General features: G+C 46.2%; 1 protein-coding gene across 12 annotated transcripts in view; it reads right to left on the bottom strand.

Annotated features, from left to right (window-relative positions):
* The window catches only part of odad4 (outer dynein arm docking complex subunit 4), a 90,527-nt gene that overhangs the window by 36,785 nt on the left and 31,709 nt on the right, over positions 1–22,033 (bottom strand). For 9 of the 12 annotated variants that reach the window (XM_085966116.1, XM_085966110.1, XM_085966112.1 and 6 more), the window contains 8 exons: positions 20,479–20,579; positions 19,155–19,254; positions 14,844–14,894; positions 13,792–13,860; positions 10,151–10,201; positions 7,593–7,670; positions 4,886–4,963; positions 330–392 (listed from right to left, as the gene is read on the bottom strand). In XM_085966116.1, coding sequence (XP_085822242.1) covers positions 330–392; positions 4,886–4,963; positions 7,593–7,670; positions 10,151–10,201; positions 13,792–13,860; positions 14,844–14,894; positions 19,155–19,254; positions 20,479–20,579 — 591 coding nt within the window. The remainder of the gene's footprint in view (positions 1–329; positions 393–4,885; positions 4,964–7,592; positions 7,671–10,150; positions 10,202–13,791; positions 13,861–14,843; positions 14,895–19,154; positions 19,255–20,478; positions 20,580–22,033) is intronic. The other 3 variants (XM_085966111.1, XM_085966114.1, XM_085966118.1) reach the window with 3 other exon arrangements.

Genomic DNA, 22,033 nt, shown 5'->3' with positions numbered 1-22,033 from the left:
TATAAATACAGCCCAGACCAATCGATGAAAGCCTCTGGTGTCTGGGCAGTCCACATTCCTGGGAGGGCCACAGGAGATTTGGCAGTTTCAGTCCTGGAAGTGCCCCAGGAGTTTTCAGTCTCATACCAGTTTAGAGGCCATGAGCCCATTGCATAAAACTGGTCTGCAAATGACCCCAATAATGGAAGAGGCACAGCTCATATGAACCATGTTTCAGGAAGTAGTCAAATTGGAACCGAAAGGCAGGGAAATAAATGAGAAGGTGCAGACAAAGATTTGACTCGGTACATATTGTTCACGGCGCACTGCTGGCTACACTAGGAACCTACCGTCACATTCCTGATTAACCTCCGTTTTTTCAGACTTGCTGGTCCCATCAACTACCGTAGAGCCTATTGTGGTTTAAAATGAGAGATTAAAAAATTCTACTCAATCCTGCGACTTTTACTTCATTTAATTAGCCTCATCGTTAAGAATCAGGGTTCTGAGGAAGGATATTGAAATGAAAATCTGACACTTGCTTTTGTTTATAGTGCTCGTGTCTGCAAATTCTCCAATCAGATCCTGAGCTGTGCTCGCAAATCACTTGTTTGTACTGAATTTCCGTTCCTTAATCACCCAAGTCCTTGAGTGCCAAAGTGGACCTGCACTGTTTACAGTTACAGTTTTTGTGAGGTAACTCTGTGCTCCACATGAGTCTTCTCTCACCTTACTTCATCTCGCCCTGTCAACATATCCTTTTATTCCTTTCTCCCTCATGTACTTATCTAGCGTCTGCTTAAATGCATCTATGCTATTTGCCTCAACCACTCCATGTGGTAGCGAGTTCCACTCTCGCCACTCTAAGTAAATAAGTTTCTCCTGTATACCTCATTGGATTTATTGCTGAGTATCTTGTATTTATGGTCCCTAGTTTTCGACGACTCTTTTTTCTCCCCCCCCCCCCCCCCCCCCCCCAATAAGTGAAAACATCTTCTCTACATCTACCCTGACGAACCCTTTCATTAGCTTAAGACCTTTTATCAGGTCACACCTCAGCCTTCTCTTTTCTAGAGAAAAGAGCCCCATCCTATTTAGTCTTTCCTGATAGTTGTAACCTCTCAGTTCTGGTATCATCCTTGTAAATGGTTTTTTGAACCTTCTCCAGTGCTTCTATATAATTTTTGTAATATGGAGACCAGAACTGTGCACAGTACTCCAAGTGTGGTCTAACCAATGTTCGATACAAGTTTAACATAATTTTTCTTCCTTTGAATTCTGTTCCTCTAGAAATGAACCCCAGCGCTTTGTTTGCACTTATATCTTTATTAACCTACATTGTTACTTTTCATCTTCAGTGAATCTTTACCCCTAGATCCCTTTATGACTCTACCCCATTTAAACTCTTACTTTCTAAGGACTAGGTAGCATCCTTATTCTTCCTACTAAAATGTAACACACTTGGCTATATTGAAATTCATTTGCCATTTACATGAATGTTCTGCAAGTTTGTTAATGTCGTCTTGTATTTTGTCACAGTCTTCCTCAGTATACCCCCCCCAATTTGGCATCACCTGAAAATTTTGATCTATTTGAGTCCAACTCATTTATGTAAATAATGAGCAACAGTGGTTCCTGCACTAATCCCTGTGGAACACCACTTCCCACCTTCTACAAGTCTGAGTAACTACCTTTAACCCCAACTCTCTCTTCTGTTTTGTAGTCTGTTTGCTATCCATTCTGCTACTTGTTTCCTGACACCACATGCTCTGACCTTAGTATAGGAGTCAAAGCACTACCTACTATTTATCAAAGGCCTTTTGAAAGTCCATATATATTACATCCACTGCATTACCCTGGTCTACTATTTCTTTTACTTCAATTAATTCAATAAGGTTGGTCAAGCATGACCTTCCCATTTGAAATCCATGTTGACTATCTTATTATAATTTCGATTTCTAGATGTTTGTCTATTGCATCTTCGCGTAAAGATTCCAATATCTTTCCTACCACCGACGTTAAGCTAACTGGCCTACAGCTCCCTGGATTTGTTCTATCTCCCTTTCTTTGAATATAGAAATAATATTAGCTATCCAGCAGTCCTCTGTCACTTTCCCCTTTCTATTGAATATGTATACATACCAGTATACCAGTGCCTCTGCTATCTCTTCCTTAGCTTTTTTGAGTATACGTGGATGCAGTCCATCTGAACCAAGGGTTTTATCCTCTGTTTATCTAATTTATTAATTTTCTCCCTTCTATCTATCTTAAATGTTTTGATATTTGAATCCTTCTTCTAATGTCATGTCCACTATTCAATATTTCTGCCATTACCTGAGTTTATCTTGTGCATTCCTTAGTAGCCGTATCTCTCTCTCTCTCAATTTTTCTTTTGTTATTTATGTGTCTATAGAATACTTTAATTCTTTTTTACATTCTTTGATAATTTCATTTTGTAATTCCTCTTTGCCTTCCTAATTTTTTTTGACTTCTTAACTAATCTCTTCGTATTCCCTTTTGTCATCCTCTCCTTTGTTGTCTATATACTTAGTTGTCTATGTACTTAGTGTATGCCTCTTTCTTTCTTTTCAGTTGTACCCTTATCTCTTTATTCATGGTGTCTTATTATTGGCTAGTTGGTTCTTGTTTTTAGCAGAATATATTTCTCGATCACCTTTTTAAATATTTCCCACTGCTGTTCTATCTCTCTGTTTTCCAGTTTATTTTTGCTAGTTCCATCCTCCTCCCCCTCATCATTAGCTTTTTTCCAGTCTATTACTTTGGTCTTTATCTTACATGTGTTTCTCTCCATCATTATCTTAAATATTATGCTGTGATCGCTATTGCCATGATGCTCTGGTTCCCTTCCCATTACTAGATCCAGCAATGAGTCCTCTCTTGGGCGGCTTGCGTACTGGGTAAGAAAGAGGTCCTGTACACACTGTAAAATCTCCATTCCTTTTTTCCCCTCTTCTTGCCAGTTTATTTGGGGGTAGTTGAAATCTCCTATGATTTTTACTCATTTCATAGTTTTGCCTACATATTTCTCCTTCAGCTATTAAGTGGTCTGTAGTATACCCCTATTAGGGTGATCAATCCCTTCTTATCCTTTCTCAATCCATATGGATACTGTTTCTATCTAATGTTAGTTATGTCCTTTTTACTGCCATTATGTTATCTCTAATTAGTACAGCTACACCACCACCCTTCTTCCTACCCCCTATCCTTTCTAAATACGTAAATCCTGCAATATTTAACTGCCAATCCTGTTCTTCATGCAGCCATCTTTCAGTTGTCCCTACTACATATGGATCCAGTTCCTTGCTGCGAATTATTACCTTCAGTTTCCTAGTATTGTTTCAGGCAATTCATATTAATTGTTCCTCTCGCCTTATTTTTAAGTTGTTTTATACTTGGGTTCTATAAATTTATTTGTTCCCTGACTCTCTGTTACCCATATTCTTTTCTTGGGTCTGACTTTTTCTCTCATCTTATATCTTATTTCTTTTAATTTCAGACTAGTGTTATTTCTACCAGATCCCTCTCCCCACCCCGTCTTGCTTGTTTAAAGTCTTATCCACAGCCCTATTTATCCTTTCTGCTAGGACCTTGATCCCATGCTGCTTTAGGTGTAGCCCGTCCCAGCGGTACAGCTCCATCCTGTCCCAGAAATGGTGCCACTGTCCCATGAAATGGGACCCCTCCTTCCCACTCCACTCCTTCAGCCGTGCACTCACCATGTGTCTATCCCTATGCCAATTTGCACGTGGCTCGGGTAGTAATCCACTTTTTAATTTAGTTCCTAGCTACTGATACTCCCTTAGCAGTACCTCCTTGTTCTTTCCTACAATGTTAATCCTGACATGGACCACGACAACGGAGATATCCTTTGCCCTACCACCAGAACAGCACGGGTTAGATAGAGTAAAGCTCCCTCTACACTGTCCCATCAAACACTCCCAGAGCAGGTACAGCACAGGTTAGATACAGAGTAAAGCAACACACCCTTTTGGACTTTCGGCCACGGCTGCAGAGGGTGCTATCTATTCCCTAAATACCAAATCCAATATGACCCCACCCTCCTTGGACTGCCTCCTGCTCCATGGTGCCATGGTTAGCACACTGGCCATCCTCCCTGCAGCCTTCATCCTTATGTCCACAGCTAGCAAGTACCTGTTGGATAGGTACGATCGAATCCATTCAACATTTCAAACACCTCGACCAGATCACCTCTTTTATAATCGGAGGAATACAAGCCAGGTTTATGCAACCTGTCCTTATAATTTAACCCTCTAAGCCCTGGTATCATTCTGGTGAATCAGCACTGCACCCCCTCCATAGCCAATATCCTCCGTGGGGTGCGGTGCCCAAAAATGAATGCAGTACTCCAGATGGGGTGTGACCAAGGCTCTAAACAACTGAAGCAAAATTTCTTCTCCTTTGTAATCCAACACCCTTGAAATAAAGGCCAACATTTCATTGTCCTTTTTGATTGCTAACCTGCCCTGGGAGTGTTTGATGGGACAGTGTAGAGGGAGCTTTACTCTGTATCTAACCCGTGCTGTACCTGCCCTGGGAGTGTTTGATGGGACAGTGTAGAGGGAGCTTTACTCTGTATCTAACCCGTGCTGTACCTGCCCTGGGAGTGTTTGTTCGTGTGATGGAAAGTCTGCCATTTGACATCCCTGACCTTTCAAATATTTCTCAGAAGCTATCCAGGGTTTGTGATGTAATGTGATAAATAACAGGAAGTAACCCAAGGGGAGCTCTATGATGAGAAATCGGGAAAGAATTTCAAATCAGAACTTCAATAGAGAACAAAACGAGAAAGAGCAGACGAGAATCTGACGCAGTAATTGTGTTTCAGCAGTCATTGCAGTGCGTGCTGGCTGTACTCCGAACCTACCCTGCTCAGCCCCCTCTTCGTCTGGACGTCTAGTACTGGACGGTTGTGGAATTTTTTGATCAGTAGGTAATCGGGAGTCTATTGTATAAATACAGCGAGTTACACAACATCTATTCAACTATACGAGCTATAGTTAAATCTTTTTTCTAATTTTCTCACCTCTCCTGAAGGAGGCTGACTCTTGCTGAGCTCCAGTGCCAGGGCACTGGGCACCTTCTGGCCATCCTCCCTGCAGTCTTCATCCTTATGCCCACAGGTAGCAAGTACACCGTACCTGTTGGATAGGACCGATGTATCTACCCTATTGAATCTGTTTAACATTTTAATCCCCTCGATCAGATCACCCCTTAATCTTCTATGCTCAAGGGAATAAAAGCCAGGTTTATGCGTCCAGTCCTCATAATTTAACCCCTTTAGCCCCGGTATCATTCTGGTGAATCTGCGCTGCTCCCCCTCCGAGGCCAATATATCCTTCCTGAGGTGCGGGGCCCAGAACTGAACACAGTTACTCCAGAGGGGGTCTGACCAAGGCTCTAAACAACTGAAGCATAACTTCCTGCCCTTTGTAATCCAACACACTTGAAATAAAGGCCAACACTTCATGAGCCTTTTTGATTGCTTAACTGCCATGGAAGAGTTTGATGGGACAGTGTAGAGGGAGCTTTACTCTGTATCTAACCCATGCTGTACCTGCCCTGGGAGTGTTTGATGGGACAGTGTAGAGGGAGCTTTACTCTGTATCTAACCTGTGCTGTACCTGCCCTGGGAGTGTTTGATGGGACAGTGTAGAGGGAGCTTTACTCTGTATCTAACCCGTGCTGTACCTGCCCTGGGAGTGTTTCATGGGTACAGTGTAGAGGGAGCTTTACTCTGTATCTAACATAACATAAGAAATGGAGCAGGAATATGACCCCTTAAGCCTGCTCTGCAATTCAATAAGATAATGGCTGATCTTCAACTCCACTTTCCCTCCCGATCTCCATATCCCTCGATTCCCCTAGAGTCCAAAAATCGATCGATCTCAGCCTTGAATATACTCAATGATTCAGCAGCCACAGCCCTTTGGGGTAGGGTATTTTCCAAAGATTCACTATCCTCTGAGTGAAGAAATTCCTCCTCATCTCAGTCCTAAATGGCCGACCCCTTATCCTGAGACTGTGACCCCTGGTTCTAGACTCTCCAGCCAGGGGGAAACAACCTCTCGGCATCTACCCTGTCAATCCCCCTCAGAATCTTGCATGTTTCAATGAGATCACCTCTCATTCTTCTAAACTCCAGAGAGTATCGGCCCATTCTACACAATCTCTCCTCATAGGACAGCCCTCTCATCCCAGGAATCAATCTAGTGAACCTTCGTTGCACCGCCTCCAAGGCAAGTATATCCTTCCTTAGATAAGGAGACCAAAACTGTGCACAGTACTCCAGGTGTGGTCTCACCAAGGCCCTGTACAATTGTAGCAAGACTTCCTTACTCTTATACTCCAATCCCCTTGTAATAAAGGCCAACATGCCATTTGCATTCCTAATTGCTTGCTGTACCTGCATGCTAACTCTCTGTTTCCTGTACGAGGACACTGAAACCTCTCCACGCCAACATTTAATAGTTTCTCACCTTTTTAAAAAATATAACCTGTGCTGTACCTGCCCTGGGAGTGTTTGCTCGTGTGATGGAAAGTCTGCCATTCCCCCACTGACATCCCTGACCTTTATGAACACAATCACAATTCTAAAAGGAATCTATTTTCATATCCCTTTGAATATTTCTCAGAAGCTATCCAGGGTTTGTGATGTAATGTGATAAATAACAGAGGAAGTAACCCAAGGGGAGCTCTATAATGAGAAATCGGGAAAGGATTTCAAATCAGAACTTGGATAGGGAACTAGAAAGGGCAGGTGATGTGATTCGGTATAACCGAGGCATGACGTTGGGTAGGATCAGTTCAGCTCGCTTGCATAATTTACTGGCACTGCCAATATGTCTCTTAGCGCCAGTAGCACCAGCAGTCATTAAAGGGCCGTAGGCACTGCCCGTATGGGTGGTAGGGCACCAAGCACACAGTACGGGGCAAAGATGGCCACATTTTTATAAAAACATGTGGGGACACCCATTCCAAAAGCAGCTACAGCACCTGCCCAGGCACTTCGCCCACAGTGTGAGGCAACTGCCTCATTGAAACACAACTCGGGCTAATGAGCCCAGCACACACTCCGTGCCCTGGCCCCCACTCCCTTTTGCACCCATTGCCCCATGGGGCACACTTGGTGCTTCAGGCGTATCGCAGTTCTCGAGGCTCACTGCCCAATTCTCCAGGGAGCAGGGGCCCAACGCGCTTCACTATCACCTGCCATGGTATTATCACCCTGTGATGTAACGTGATAAAGACTGGCAATTAAACAACGCCTCATCTTGTCTCTCAAACATCTCCAGCGTTTCACATGGATTACTTTTGATGTGCAGTCACTGCTAATGCGTAGGCAAACATGGCCCCCACTCCCGATTTTCATAGAGCAAGATCCCACAACAGCATTGAGTAAATAAGAAGAAATGAAAACTTGTGGGTGAGCACGATAATGAGGAACAACAGGAAGAGTATTTCAAACCAGAACTCGGAGAGAAAACAAAACGAGAGAGAGCAGACGAGAATCTGACGCAGTAATTGTGTTTCAGCAGTCATTGCAGTGCGTGCTGGCTGTACTCCGAACCTACCCTGCTCAGCCCCCTCTTCGTCTGGACGTCTAGTACTGGACGGTTGTGGAATTTTTTGATCAGTAGGTAATCGGGAGTCTATTGTATAAATACAGCAAGTTACACAACATCTATTCAACTATACAGGCTATACTTAATCTTTTTCTATGTTTCTTGCCTCCTCTCCTGAAGGAGGCTGCCTCTTGCTGAGGTACAGTGCCAGGGTGTTGGGCACCTTCCTACACCCCTCCCTGACTCCTTTAACGTGTGAACGCAGACAGTAAATGCCAGTTTGCATGTTGACAGTGGGGAACGGGTTGGTGCCATTGGTGGACTATATGGGAAAGTCGAGTCTGTGGCGAGAAGAAGGTGGGGTTAATGTTTCAGATTGCTGTCCTTTTGCATGATCTGCTGAGTGTGTCCAGCAATTTGTTATTTCACATTTTCAGCATCTGCAGTATTTTGTTTTTGGAAATGTTTCCCTAATTCCAGGAATATGAGGGAACACACAGACCCTCCCCTCGATGTACCTGCGCGCACAGACCCTCCCCTCGATGTACCTGCGCGCACGGATCTTCCCTTGTTGTACCACCACATACAGCCCCTTCCTCATTGATACAATGGAACTGAATGTAATGGTACAATCTGCCATGAGGGAGTTGTCCCATTTTTCCCATATCTGTGGCCATCAATGGGCACTGCCAGGTTGCTCTGTGACAATGCAGCTGCAATGGGCAAAACTGGACAGTAAGCACCATTGCACACTTTTTTTGTCTTTCAGACAGCAAAAAGAGCAGACTGTGATGCAACAGGGTCAGTTAATGAAGAGGGAGGCTGGGGGGTGAGCTGTATCATTGAACAGTGCCAGCCTACCAAGGGCCCATTCTTCACCAGTGAGCCTGGGGGTGTGTGTGTGTGTCCCCCTTCACCCCACTTCCACACAGTGTTTGCAATTTCAGGGCCAAATGCTAGTGGTTCTAGGTAACTAAAAGCAAATCTCGTTCTGAAGCTGGTATCTGCTAATACACTGATGGGAGCCTGGGCAGTGCTGGCTCAAACCTTCCTTATACCAAGTGCCTGTGCTTTAACCACTCGAGTCTGTGTGCAGATTGAATGGAGCCATCTTGTTTCCAAAGTAACATGGAGCAGCAGTGCAGCTGTTGAGTAACCCTTGGGCACAGGTTTAATACCCACCCTGACAAATTGCTGATCTATGAGGATTTTTCCCCTTGATCGGTACGAGGATGTCTTGGTGGCCAGTACACAGCAGGTTGTCCACTGGTCCTCTTGGGGCGTGTGTGACCGGGACACTCGGAAAGGGGAGAAAGACCTTCAGCAACAGGGAAATTCTGCTGCTATAACAGAACAAAAACTCTTCCCCCTGGAAACCTTACCCAATATAATCGTAGACACTGTTTGGTTGTTCTGGATTACGGGAGAGTTTGATCGTGAAGGTAGTGCGTGTGTATGCTCCTCCCTTATACCAGCTACTATCATTGCACTGAATTTCCCTCTCCCTCCCCCAAAAGATACAAACTAACTGTTCCATCACCAGTTTTACCACTGTCGCCAGTTAAGGCATGTAGGCCACTTAAAACACCGTGTAACAAGGTTGGACTTAAAGGTGCAGTGGGTTAGATATTGGCTTCCAATTATCAAACCTGGGTATAACTCCAGCCCAGACTGATCAATGAAAGTCTGTTAACCATCAGCTCTGTGTCCAAGGGCAGTCTGTCACGGAACAGCCCTAGGATTTCGGCCAGTCTCATTCCTGAACCTGCCCTGGGAGTGTTTGATGGGACAGTGTAGAGGGAGCTTTACTCTGTATCTAACCCGTGCTGTACCTGCCCTGGGAGTGTTTGATGGGACAGTGTAGAGGGAGCTTTACTCTGTATCTAACCCGTGCTGTACCTGCCCTGGGAGTGTTTGATGGGACAGTGTAGAGGGAGCTTTACTCTGTATCTAACCCGTGCTGTACCTGCCCTGGGAGTGTTTGATGGGACAGTGTAGAGGGAGCTTTACTCTGTATCTAACCCGTGCTGTACCTGCCCTGGGAGTGTTTGATGGGACAGTGTAGAGGGAGCTTTACTCTGTATCTAACCCGTGCTGTACCTGCCCTGGGAGAGTTTGATGGGACAGTGTAGCGGGAGCTTTAATCTGTATCTAACCCTGTGCTGTACCTGCCCTGGGAGAGTTTGATGGGACAGTGTAGAGGGAGCTTTACTCTGTATCTAACCTGTGCTGTACCTGCCCTGGGAGTGTTTGTTCGTGTAATGGAAAGTCTGCCATTCCCCCACTGGCATCCCTGACCTTGATGAACACAATCCGAATTCTAACAAAGGAATCTATTTGCATATGCTTTCAGATATTTCCCAGCAGCTATTGAGGGTTTTGTGGTTTAACGGGGTAAATAACAGGAGTGGAAACCCATGGGGAGTTCTATAATGAGGTAGTGGGAAAGGATTTCAAATCAGAACTCTGAGACAGTGATCTAGAAAGGGCAGATGATTGAGATTCGGTATAACCGCGCCACACTGCAGCGATGAAAGCACACGGTGCTGGCTACACTGAGAACCTACCCTCGGAGCAGGATGCCTCCACCTCCAATGTCTCCTCAAGCTGTTCAGAGCCTAGTGCGGGGAAACGGCACGTTAAACAAATTCTACTCGGTTGCTTCAACTGTTTTATGAAAATTCTAAATGTCAGTGGCTCTACCTAGATGCAAATAACATTCTGACTGTTGCCTTTGTTTGACATGCTGGTAGCTTCTATCCATTGATGGGATTCTGTGCATAGCTGACTTAATAACTTGTGTTTTAATCAGGAGTCCCTGGGGTTGAAATTGTCTTCACCGGTAACATGAAACAGGCTCACAATGAATCGGCAGCCTGTTTTACACCACGCCCCATTTTCTTTTTCATTGTTGCCGATTCGCTATTTGCCCGGTGTGCTGCTGGCTTAGACCAATTTCACTGCCCTCGGTGCCTTAACCAGAAGTCAATCCGAGTACAGGTAGAGTGTGGTCATCCCACTTAATTTGGCTCTTGGGCAGTTCTTTGACCTGGTTCTTAGGAGTAGGCCATTCTGTCCCTTGAGCCTGTTCCGCCATTCAATGAGATCATGGCTGATCTGCGACCTAAGTCCATATAACCGCCTCTGCCCAATATCCCTTAATACCTTCGGTTAACAAAAATCTATCAATCTCTCAGATTTAAAATTAACAATTGATCTAGCGTCAATTGCCGTTTGTGGAAGAGAGTTCCAAACTTCTATCACCCTTTGTGTAGAAGTGTTTCCTAATTTCACTCCTGAAAGGTCTGGCTCTAATTTTTAGACTCTGCCCCCTAGTCCTAGACTCCCCAACCAGTGGAAATAGTTTCCCCCTATCTAACCTATATGTTCCCCTTAATATCTTGAAAACTGATCAAATCACTTCTTAACTTTCTAAATTCCAGGGACTACAACCCTAATTTATGTAATAACAACAGAAAATGCTGGAAAAACTCAGCAGGTCAGGCAACATCCGTGGAGAGAAATTTGAGTTGACATTTCGGGTCGAACCCTTCTTCAAAACTGGAAAGAAAAGAAACTGGATCGAAGGCAGGGCTGCGATCGGACAAAAGAATAAAAGAAACAAAAGAAGTAAAAGAGATTAGAAGCTAGACGAGATGGTAATAGGCTGAGATTAGGGCAAAAGATAGCTGCCAGGTGTGAGAGAGAAACAAAAGGAAAGGGGGTGGGGGGGGGGAAGGAGTGGAACAATTACAAGAGAAAATGAAATGGGGGCCGAGCTTATGATCTGAAATTGTTGAATTCGATATTGAGTCCGGAAGGCTGCAAAGTGCCTAATCGGAAGATGAGGTGCTGTTTCTCGAGTTTACGTTGAGCTTCCGTGGAACAATACAAGAGGCCAAGGACGGTGAGGTCCGAGTGGGAATGGAGCGGTGAATTAAAATGACAGGCGACCGGAAGCTCGGGGTCACCCTTACGGACTGAACGGAGGTGTTCCACAAAGCGGTCACCCAATCTGCGTTTGGTCTCCCCAATGTAGAGACCGCATCATGAGCAGCGAATACAGTATACTAGATTGCGAGAAGTACAAGTAAATCGCTGTTTCACCTGGAAGGGGTGTTTGGGGCCCTGGACAGTGGGAAGGGGGGAGGTATAGGGGCAGGTGTTACATCTCCTCCGCTTGCACGGGAAGGTGCCAGGCGAAGGGGAAGGGCTGTTTGGGGTGATAGAGGAGTGGACTAGGGTGTCTCGGAGGGAGCGGTCCCTGTGGAATGCTGAAAGGGGAGGGGAGGGGAAGATACGTTTGGTGGTGGGATCACTTTGGAGGTAGCGGAAATGCCGGAGGATGATCCGTTGAATGTGGAGGCTGGTGGGGTGAAAGGTGAGGACAAGGGGAACCCTATCGTGGTTCCGGGAGGGAGGGGCAGGGGTGAGGGCAGAAGTGCGGGAGATAGAACTGACACGGTCGAGGGCAGTGTCAACCACAGTAGAGGGGAATCCTCGGTTGCGGAAAAAGGAAGACATGTCTGAAGCACTGGTGTGGAAGGTGGCATCGTCGGAGCAGATACGGCGGAGACGGAGAAACTGGGAGAATGGAATAGAGTCCTTACAGGAAGCGGGGTGGGAGGAAGTTTAGTCCAGGTAGCTGTGGGATTCAGTGGGCTTGTAGTGAATATTGGTCGATAACCTATCCCCAGAGATGGAGACGGAGACGGAGAAGTCGAGGAAGAGAAGGGAAGAGTCAGAGATGGACCATGTGAGGGAAGGGTGGAAATTGGAGGCAAAGTGAATGAAATTGTCAAGTTCGGGGCGAGAGCAGGAAACGGCACCGATACAGTCATCAATGTACCGGAAAAAGAGGTGAGGGAGGGGACCCCTATTTGTGTAATCTCTCCTCGTAACTTAACCCTTGGAGTCCGGGTATCATTCTGGTAAACCTACGCTGCATTCCCTCCAAGGCCAGTATATCCTTCCTAAGGTGTGGTGCCCAGAACTGCTCACAGTGCTCCAGGTGTGGTCTAACCAGGGTTTTGTACAGCTGCAGCATAACTTCTACCCCCTTGTATTCTAGTCCTCTTGATATAGATTGGCATTCCATTAGCCTTTTTGATTATTTTCTGTACCTGTCAATTACATTTTTTATGATCTAATGTACCTGGACCCCCAAGTCTCTTTGGACCTTCACTGTTTTTAGTTTTTCACCATTTAGAAAGTACCCTGTTCGATCCTTTTTAGGTCTAAAGTGGATGACCTCACATTTGCCTACATTGAAATCTATTTGCCACAGTGTTGCCCATTCACTTAATCTATCAATATCTGGTAGATTAAGTGAATGGGCGAAACTGTGACTGGTTTCATCCGGTGCAGACAGGCAGGGAGATAAAGCACCAAGTCAACAAGTAGATTAAAGCATGGCAGCCATCCACTGTAATGTCGGAGCTGCTGCAGTTTAAAAAAAGTCAGGCAAGATCATACTTCTGATTGAAATCCCATGACCCCTAGCTGGAAAGGACGCTTGTGTGAATGACCATCGAGAGTGTGATTGGGCGTGGGTGGGAGGCTCTCCCGTAGTTCAGCAGGCCAACTCGAGTGAGGTACTGGAGGAGTGCAGGCAGCCAACACGGGCCAGAATGAGTCGCTCGCTTCGGGAAGGCCAAGGAGAAGTAGTGAGGCAAGAGGGGGGAAAAAGCGGGATGAATTGCTCTGGTTGCAGTGTGTAGCAAGTCACATTCCATTGGAACATATTGACAATGTTTGAACCTAATTGTCAATAAACTCTTTGAAGCAGTTTTATTTTGTCTGGCAAGCTTGTATCCAAACAACCCCCTGGAAAAAATTCCTGGCTTATACCAGTACCTCCAACTACAGTTAAAGAAACAAGTTCTTCCCACCCCCACGCTCCCAAAGTTCCACATGTTATCTTGTGTCCATCTCTCTTTTTGCCAAAACATTAAATTTAAGTTTGTTGCGACCGTATTAGACCTCGAGACACACAGACTGAGGTGTAATGGGGAAGCCAGAAAACCACCAAAGTAACCCTCATTTGTTCCCTGTGGCTATTTGCTAGACAGCGGAAATCGAAGTTTTGGGATGCCACGGAGTGGGGAGGAATGAGAGGGAAATTATTCAAATTAGAAAGGGCAGGCGAAGGATATGACCCCGTTTGACCACGGGCTGGAGGTGACCACACAATGTCCTGGCTACCTACCCTGAGAATGGAGGATGGATTCATGGGTATCTTCAGATGTCTGAGGCATCTGCACAGATGGCGGAAAGGCTGCAGTAGGAAGTTACAGATAGCAGGTTACACAAATTCTACACAGTCATGCGAGCTATACTTCACTCTCTCCAAGATTGGTTTGCCCCGAGGCAGCCAGCGCCATTGCGGGCTGCACTCTGAGAAACCAGCCCTAGGGATCGCTTGCAACAAAGTAAGTAACTTAACTGAACGTGGAGCCGGGAGAAGGAAGAGAGCTTCTCCTGACTCCATTTTTAACCACCTTCCCGATCGTCACTGCTCCCAACCTCTGATCCTGGTCCCGTCCCCCACGGCTACAAGCCCCCCAACCCATGGTCCTGCATTTTCTTGCCCCCCCCCCCCCCCCCCCCCCCCCCCAAACCGGACCCGATTTTTCTGCAGTCTTCGCCATCGGGCTGTTCTGCCATGCTGGCTCTATTGTAATGAGGTCCGAGGCCCAACAACTGGGGAGCCTTGGATCTCGCCATTCTGACGCACCCAAAGATGAATGCTCCTGGATTACTGGGCCATTGAAGCATGGAGCCAGCTCCCACCACAGCTCAGCGAGTTGGTCCAGTGGGCGGCTGAGCCGTTCAGACCAGGATGATGCCAGGTATGATGTCTGCTCTGTGCTGACGTAGTGGATCTCAGTTAGGTTGGTGGTAGGGATCCTACGATTGTTTTTAGTGTCCTCAGAAGTAGAAGAGATAAATTCACCAAGGTCCCTCCTCCTAGTCACTATCCAGTGAAGTGTGCTTGACTGTACATTGGGTGATGACCGGATCAGGCTCAGATTTGATATCCCGTCAGGCACCCACAATCCACGCACGCTGTTCAGGCTGACACGTGCGTAATGGTCCACTGGGTGAAGTAATGAAATAGCCACAGCTCATGTGAACCATGCTTCAGCAAGAAGTCAAATTGGAACTTGAGGGCAGGGATGTAAATGAGACAGGGCAGGCGTAGACGTGACTCGATATACGTTGTTGACAGTACACATGCTGGCTACACTAGGAACCTACCGTCAAATGCAGGTTTTTCTGTCTTGATGCGCTCAATAACCACCGGAGTAACTATTGTGGTAAAATTGAGAGGTTAAAAAATCTCCTCAATCCTTGCATAGTTACATAGAATGTACAGCACAGAAACAGGATATTTGGTCCACCTGGTCCATGCTGGTGGTTATGCTCCACACGAGCTCCTCCCACTCTTCATCTCACCCTATCAGCATATCACAGAATCACAGAATCCCCACAGTGCAGATAGAGGCCATTTCGGCCCATCGAGCCTGCACCGACACATATCTCACCCTATCCCCGTAACCCCACGTATTTAATCCCCTAACACTAAGGGTCAATTTATCATAGCCAAATCAACCTAACCCGCACATCTTTGGACTGTGGGAGGAAACCGGAGCACCCGGAGGAAACCCACGCAGACACAGGGAGAATGTGCAAACTCCACACAGACAGTTGCCCGAGGCCAGATTTGAACCCGGGTCCCTGGCGCTGTGAGGCAACAGTGCTAACCACTATGCCACCGTGCCCCCCTTCTAATCCTTTCTCCCTCATGTGTTTATCTAGCTTCCCCTTAAATGCATCTCTGCTATTTGCCTCAACTACTCCCTGTGGTAGCGAGTTCCACATTCTAACCACTCTCTGGGTAAAGAAGTTTCTCCTGAATTCCAAATTGTATTTGTTAGTCATAGAATCAGGAAATTTACAGCACGGAAGGAGGCCATTTCGGCCCATCGTGTCTGCGCCGGCCGACGGAGCTCTCCAGCCTAATCCCACTTTCCAGCTCTTGGTCCGTAGCCCTGTGGGTTACGGTACTTCAAGTGCACATCCAAGCACTTTTTAAATGTGGTGAGGATTTCTGCTTCTACCACCCTTTCAGGCAGTGAGTTCCAGACCCCAACCACCCTCTGGGTGAAGAAATTTCCCCTCAAATCCTCTCTAAACCTCCTACCAATTACTTTAAATCTATGCCCCCTGGTTGTTGACCCCTCTGCTAAGGGAAATCGGTCCTTCCTGTCCACTCTATCTAGGCCCCATATAATTTTATACATCTCAATAAGGTCTCCCCTCAGCCTCCTGTGTTCCAAAGAAAACAAACCCAGCCGATCCAATCTTTCCTCATCGCTAAAATTCTCCAGTCCAGGCAACATCCTTGTAAATCTCCTCTGTACCCTCTCTAGTGCAATCACATCCTTCCTGTAATGTGGTGACCAGAACTGCACGCAGTACTCTAGCTGTGGCCTAACTAGTGTTTTATACAGTTCAAGCATAACCTCCCTGCTCTTGCCTTTATTAGCCGAGGCATAGAATACAAGTATTCCGTATGCCTTCTTAACCACCTTATCTACTTGGCCTGCTACCTGCAGGGATCTGTGGACTGTCTCATATTAATGGCCCCTTGTTTTGGATTCCCCCACAAGTGGAAACCTCTTCTCTACGTCTACCCTATTAGAGGCCTTTAAAATGATGAAGGGTTTATCAGGTCACCCCTCAGAATTCTCTTTTCTAGAGAAAAGAGCCCCAGACTGTTCAGTCTTTCTGAAAGTTGTAACGTCTCATTTCTGGTATTATCCTTGTAAATCTTTTCTGCACCTTCTCCAGTGCCTCTATCCTTTTAGAAATATGGAGATGAGAACTGTGCACAGTAAGTGTGGTCAAACTAAGATTCTACATAAGTTTAACATCACTTCTCTGCTTTTTGAATTCTATTCCTCTAAAAATGAGCCCCATTTTTTATGACCTTGTTAATCCTGCGACTTTTACTTCATCTAATCAGCCTCATCATTTAAGAATCAAGGTTCTGAACATAAGAAATAGGAGCAGGAGTAGGCCATTCGGCCCCTCGAGCCTGCTCTGCCATTCAATAATGCTGGCTAGACGCTTGGCTATTGAAATGAAAATCTGTCTCTTGCTTTTGTTTATAGCACTCGTGTCTGCGAAACCTCTAATTAATGCTGAGCTGTGCTCGCAATTCCCTTGTTTGTACCGAATTCCTGCTCCTTAATCAACACCCGAGTCCTTGACGACAGAGCGAGTGGATGTGCCCTGTTTACAGGTACAGTTTCCGGGAGATAGCTGCGTGGAAGAGGGAATAGAGGTGAATTGCATTACAAAGTCACCAAAAACCACGAGGACTGTTGGATCTCGATGGAGAGACGATGCGCGACTTGTAAAAACACACGGTGCGATAGTTTGTCCTCGGCTGCATCACTTTGATGTGACCCTGAGTGAACTCTGGGCATGTGACCAGAGACTCATACCAAACGCAATGTCCCGAGTGTCCGCTTAAAGGCAGAGTGTTGGAGATGTGGGGGTGAGGTCACCCACTGTCCACCTGGCCTGTAAGGGGTCATTTCTGCCTTTGCTCCCTCGTCCACCGAGACCACATAACAGAAATTTGAGGCACGATCTTGAATAGTCAGAAAATTGTGTACAGTCCATGCCTGAAACTCCAATTTTTCTGGTGGGTGAGGCCACCTGTCAACAGCGTTAATCAGAAAATTAGCCCAAAAAGTAGTCTAGACAATGAAAGATGAAGAGAAGATACCTTGGTGAGGAGCACTCATTGATTAAAAATACCAAGCTCCTATGAGCATCATTGAACATGCATAAAGCCACGTTTGATGATTATCTGAATCCATCTCTGGTTGTCCTCACTTGTTATACCAACAGGTTTCGCTCCACTGTGCTTTACTTCCTCGAAAAAGCTCTTCCCCCAACCAAGAAAAAAACACTTTTTTTTATCTCGTGTCTGTCACCATTTTCCCCACTACTGTCAATAAAATGCCACACAGTGGAGCTGCTGTTCTGATGTTGGATTAAGGCACATTGGTGAGGACAGTGTAAGGAAGCTTTACTCTGTATCTAACCAGTGTTGTACCTGCCCTGGGAGTGTTTGATGGGACAGTGTAGAGGGAGCTTTACTTTGTATCTAACAGACAGATTTTTGAACAATAAGGGAGTGATGGGTTATGGGGAGCGGGCAGGGAAATGGAGCTGAGCCCAAGATCAGATCAGCCATGATCTCATTAAATGGCGGAGCAGGCTCGAGGGGCCGAATGGCCGACTCCTGCTCCTATTTCTTATGTTCTAACCCGTGCTGTACCTGCCCTGGGAGTGTTTGATGGGACAGTGTAGAGGGAGATTTACTCTGTATCTAACCCGTGCTGTACCTGCCCTGGGAGTGTTTGATGGGACAGTGTAGAGGGAGCTTTACTCTGTATCTAACCCGTGCTGTACCTGCCCTGGGAGTGTTTGATGGAACAGTGTAGAGGGAGCTTTACTCTGTATCTAACCCGTGCTGTACCTGCCCTGGGAGTGTTTGATGCGACAGTGTAGAGGGAGCTTTACTCTGTATCTAACCCGTGCTGTACCTGCCCTGGGAGTGTTTGATGGGACAGTGTAGAGGGAGATTTACTCTGTATCTAACCCGTGCTGTATCTGCCCAGGGAGTGTTTGATGGGACAGTGTAGAGGGAGCTTTACCCTGTATCTAACCCGTGCTGTATCTGCCCAGGGAGTGTTTGATGGGACAGTGTAGAGGGAGCTTTACTCTGTATCTAACCTGTGCTGTACCTGCCCTGGGAGTGTTTGATGGGACAGTGTAGAGGGAGCTTTACTCTGTATCTAACCCGTGCTGTACCTGCCCAGGGAGTGTTTGATGGGACAGTGTAGAGGGAGCTTTACTCTGTATCTAACCTGTGCTGTACCTGCCCTGGGAGTGTTTGATGGGACAGTGTAGAGGGAGCTTTACCCTGTATCTAACCCGTGCTGTACCTGTCCTGGGAGTGTTTGATGCTGACACTGATGCCTAGAATGGTAAATGTCTTCTGCTCTCCATTCCTCTGCTTGATGAGCACAAAATACAAGTTCATGAAAATAAAAACGTGGTGAGCTATGAACTGAAATCTGTTTTTATCTCCTGTGAATAATTCGCCGATAGCAGAAATCAAGGGTTAGGTATAACCGGGCAAATAATAGGGGTGGAAACCTGTAGGGAGCCACTTAATAGAGAAGGAAGAAAAATAAGGGAACAGGAAAGAACACGATCGTCTTGTTCTATCTTCGCGATGTCCCAAATCGCTGCTTTACAATTACTATTGAAGTGTAATCACTGTCCTATGTGGTGTGATTGTGGAAATAAAGAGTTTCAATTCAGACCTCAGATCAGAGGACAAGATGAGAGAACAGACTCAGTATAACCGCAGCCTGGCAGTAGTGACCCAGGCATTCCTTGCTAAATGATGTTTAGAGGTCCCAGTAGATGTGTGGTGTGTGTCTCCCAGTGAGTGCGCCCAGGCATAGCCTAGTGACCTACCATTTGGCCTGCTGGCTCTCTGTTTCTCGTGCAGTTGCTCAAGCTCCTCTTGTTTTGTCTTTTCATCCATCTCTGCCTGATCTTTTCCATTTTTCAGAGCCTGCAGTAGGAGCAGTATGGTGTTAATGAGGTTTACAGTGCACAGACACAAATGTGCCACAGCTTCTCGTATCGTTAGATTAGAGGACACTAAAGATGAGGAGCACGCGTTCTATCCCTAGATTTGTACTAGTTGCCTGATCACAACCAGGGCAGCTATTGCAGTACTAAAATAGGCCTCAGTGTCACCTGGTCGAGGACAGGGAACAATCAGCCAGGGTTCCCACACCTGATCCCTCTCCAGAGATTCCTACTGGAAATGGCAGTTCTACGTGCGTTGGCCAAAGACAGAATCAAACTCAGTTGCAATGTTCTGTACTGACAGCCCAAACCCGCACATAAGCACCTGGGCCATTGTGGTCCATTGGGATTCTGTACAGTGGGAGTGAATTGAATGGGGTATCATCCATTGGAATTCTATATCGTGGGAGTGAACAGGATAGTTTGGTCCAGTGCGATTCTGTACAGTGGGAGTGAATGAGAAGAGATTTGGCCAGTGCAGTACTATGTCTGGATCATGTATCTGGGCATGGAGGCAGAATGGAGTGGTGATGTCGTTTAAAGTTTGCAACACTCAAAGGTTTTGTGTAACATGAAGGCTGGTGAATTCTACTGCTTATCACCACTGGGTATTTTTTAAATTTATTCACAGGATGTGGGCAAGGCCAACATTTATTGCCCATCCCTAATTGCCTTCGAGAAGGTGGTGGTAGTGAGCCACCTGAAATGCAACTGAGTGTCTCGCTCGGCCATTTCAGCGGGCAGTTGCGAGTCAACCACATTGCTGTGGGTCTGGAGTCACATATAGGCCAGACCGGGTAAGGACAGCAGATTTCCTTCCCTAAAGGGCATTAGTGAACCCGATGAGTTTTTAATGACAATCCGGTAGTTTCATGGCCACCATTACTGATACTAGCTTTTTATTCCAGATTTATTTGATTAACTGAATGATAAATTCCCAGCTGTCGTGGTGGGATTTGAACTCCTATCTCTGGATCATTAGTCCAGGCCTCTGGATTACTAGTCCAGTAACAGAACCACTATGCCACCGTACCCACTATCTGCCAGTTTGTACAGGGATGGAGCCTGTGTCCTTCCTGTTTGGGGTGGTTCTGTGCTAAAATCAGCAGGGACCCATCCGGGAACCCAATCCGCTTTCTTACCGCTGACATCACAGGAAAGCAGCAACACTACGATACTACGTGGATTTAGCAGGGATGCTCACATTCGAGATTGCATGTTCCGCTGGCTCATTGTTCAGCAGTCTGGCTTTGCCCAAGGCCTTTTCAAAGTATGTAACGGCAGTCTGAGGATTGCTTCGTTTAACTGGAAGAATAAAAAATGAACACTTTTTTTTTACAGTTGTGAAAGATGATGTGAACTTTCTCTTTGTATTCTGTTTTCCCCACCTTGCAGTACAGGAATGGAGCTTTGATCCTCCCTGTTTGATGTGACTCCGTGCTACATCACCCAGTGCAACATTGTAACCAAGCTCCTCGAACATCTACACACGCCCGTTGAAATGCAGGCAGCATGCAAAATTCATGCAGCTAACTAATTAACATGATTGAAGCGCTGAGGTCATTAATTTCTGGCACTGGATCCAGCTCCTGGGGGAAAGACTGGTGGCACTGACTGCTTTAGCAATCTGCTCCACTGCCTTCATACAATCTGTCTGGAGGGCCTCCTGGCCCCCTGCAGGTAGAGCACCTGCCTCCTCCTATCGGCCCTCTGCACTAAGGCCTCCAAGTGCTGCATCCGAGAACCAAGGTGCCCTTTCTCTGCCCTGTTGTGACATTGTTAACTTCCCCTTTCCTTAGCTCCACTAAGAATGAGGCGCTTCTTTCGAAAGCACCTCCCCTTTAAGAAATGCAGACAGCGTTTCACCCTGCAGGCAACCTTTAAATAGAGATCAGACTTCCCACGATATTGGGCCCCCTGCTGAGCCAACCAGCAGCGCATTGAGCGCTGGGCTCAGCACTTCAATCATGTTAATTAGCAGGCAGCACAGATTTCACGTGCTGCCTGCATTACTTCCAACACACGCAGGCAGATTGCGCATGGCAATCCCCACGCCTGTTTTTGGGCCTTATGGAATTTACTCTCCTCAGTGTCAGCAGGGTATTCAAACCAGAAATAGAAGACCAAACCCTCCATGAGCATACTACAGCATCCCAAATCTAAATTGGGGATTTGTAAATCTCATTCTTTTTCATCTCTTCAAGCTTGTTTGACAAATTTGCTCGAATTCTTTGAGGATGTAACATACAGGGTGGATAAAGGGGAACCAGTGGATGTGCTGTATTTGGACTTCCAAAAGGCATTTGACAAGGTTCCACACAAGATTACTGCACAAGATAAGAAATCACAGGATTGGGGGTAATATACTGGCATGGGTGGAAGATTGGCTATCTAACAGAAAACAAAGAGTTGGGATAAATGGTTCATTCTCGGGTTGGCAATCAGTAACTAGTGGTGTTCCGCAGGGGTCAGTGCTGGGACCCCAACTCTTTACAATCTATATTAACGATTTGGAGGAAGGGACCGAGTGCAACGTATCCAAGTTTGCCGACGATGCAAAGATGGGAGGGAAAGCAGTGAGTGAGGAGGACATTAGAAAACCTGCAAAAGGACATAGACAGGCTAAGTGAGTGGGCAGAGATTTGGCAGATGGAATATAATGTTGGAAAGTGTGAGGTTATGCACTTTTTGGCAGAAAAAATCAAAGAGCAAGTTATTATCTAAATGGAGAGAAACTGCAAAGTGCTACAGTACAAAGG

The sequence above is a fragment of the Somniosus microcephalus genome, chromosome 24 (assembly GCF_052327205.1).
Source record: "Somniosus microcephalus isolate GS21.2 chromosome 24, FLI_Smic_1.0, whole genome shotgun sequence".
Classification (NCBI taxonomy): domain Eukaryota; kingdom Metazoa; phylum Chordata; class Chondrichthyes; order Squaliformes; family Somniosidae; genus Somniosus; species Somniosus microcephalus.
Note: the sequence above shows the minus strand (reverse complement) of the source record. Positions and strands in the feature narration are given on the sequence as shown.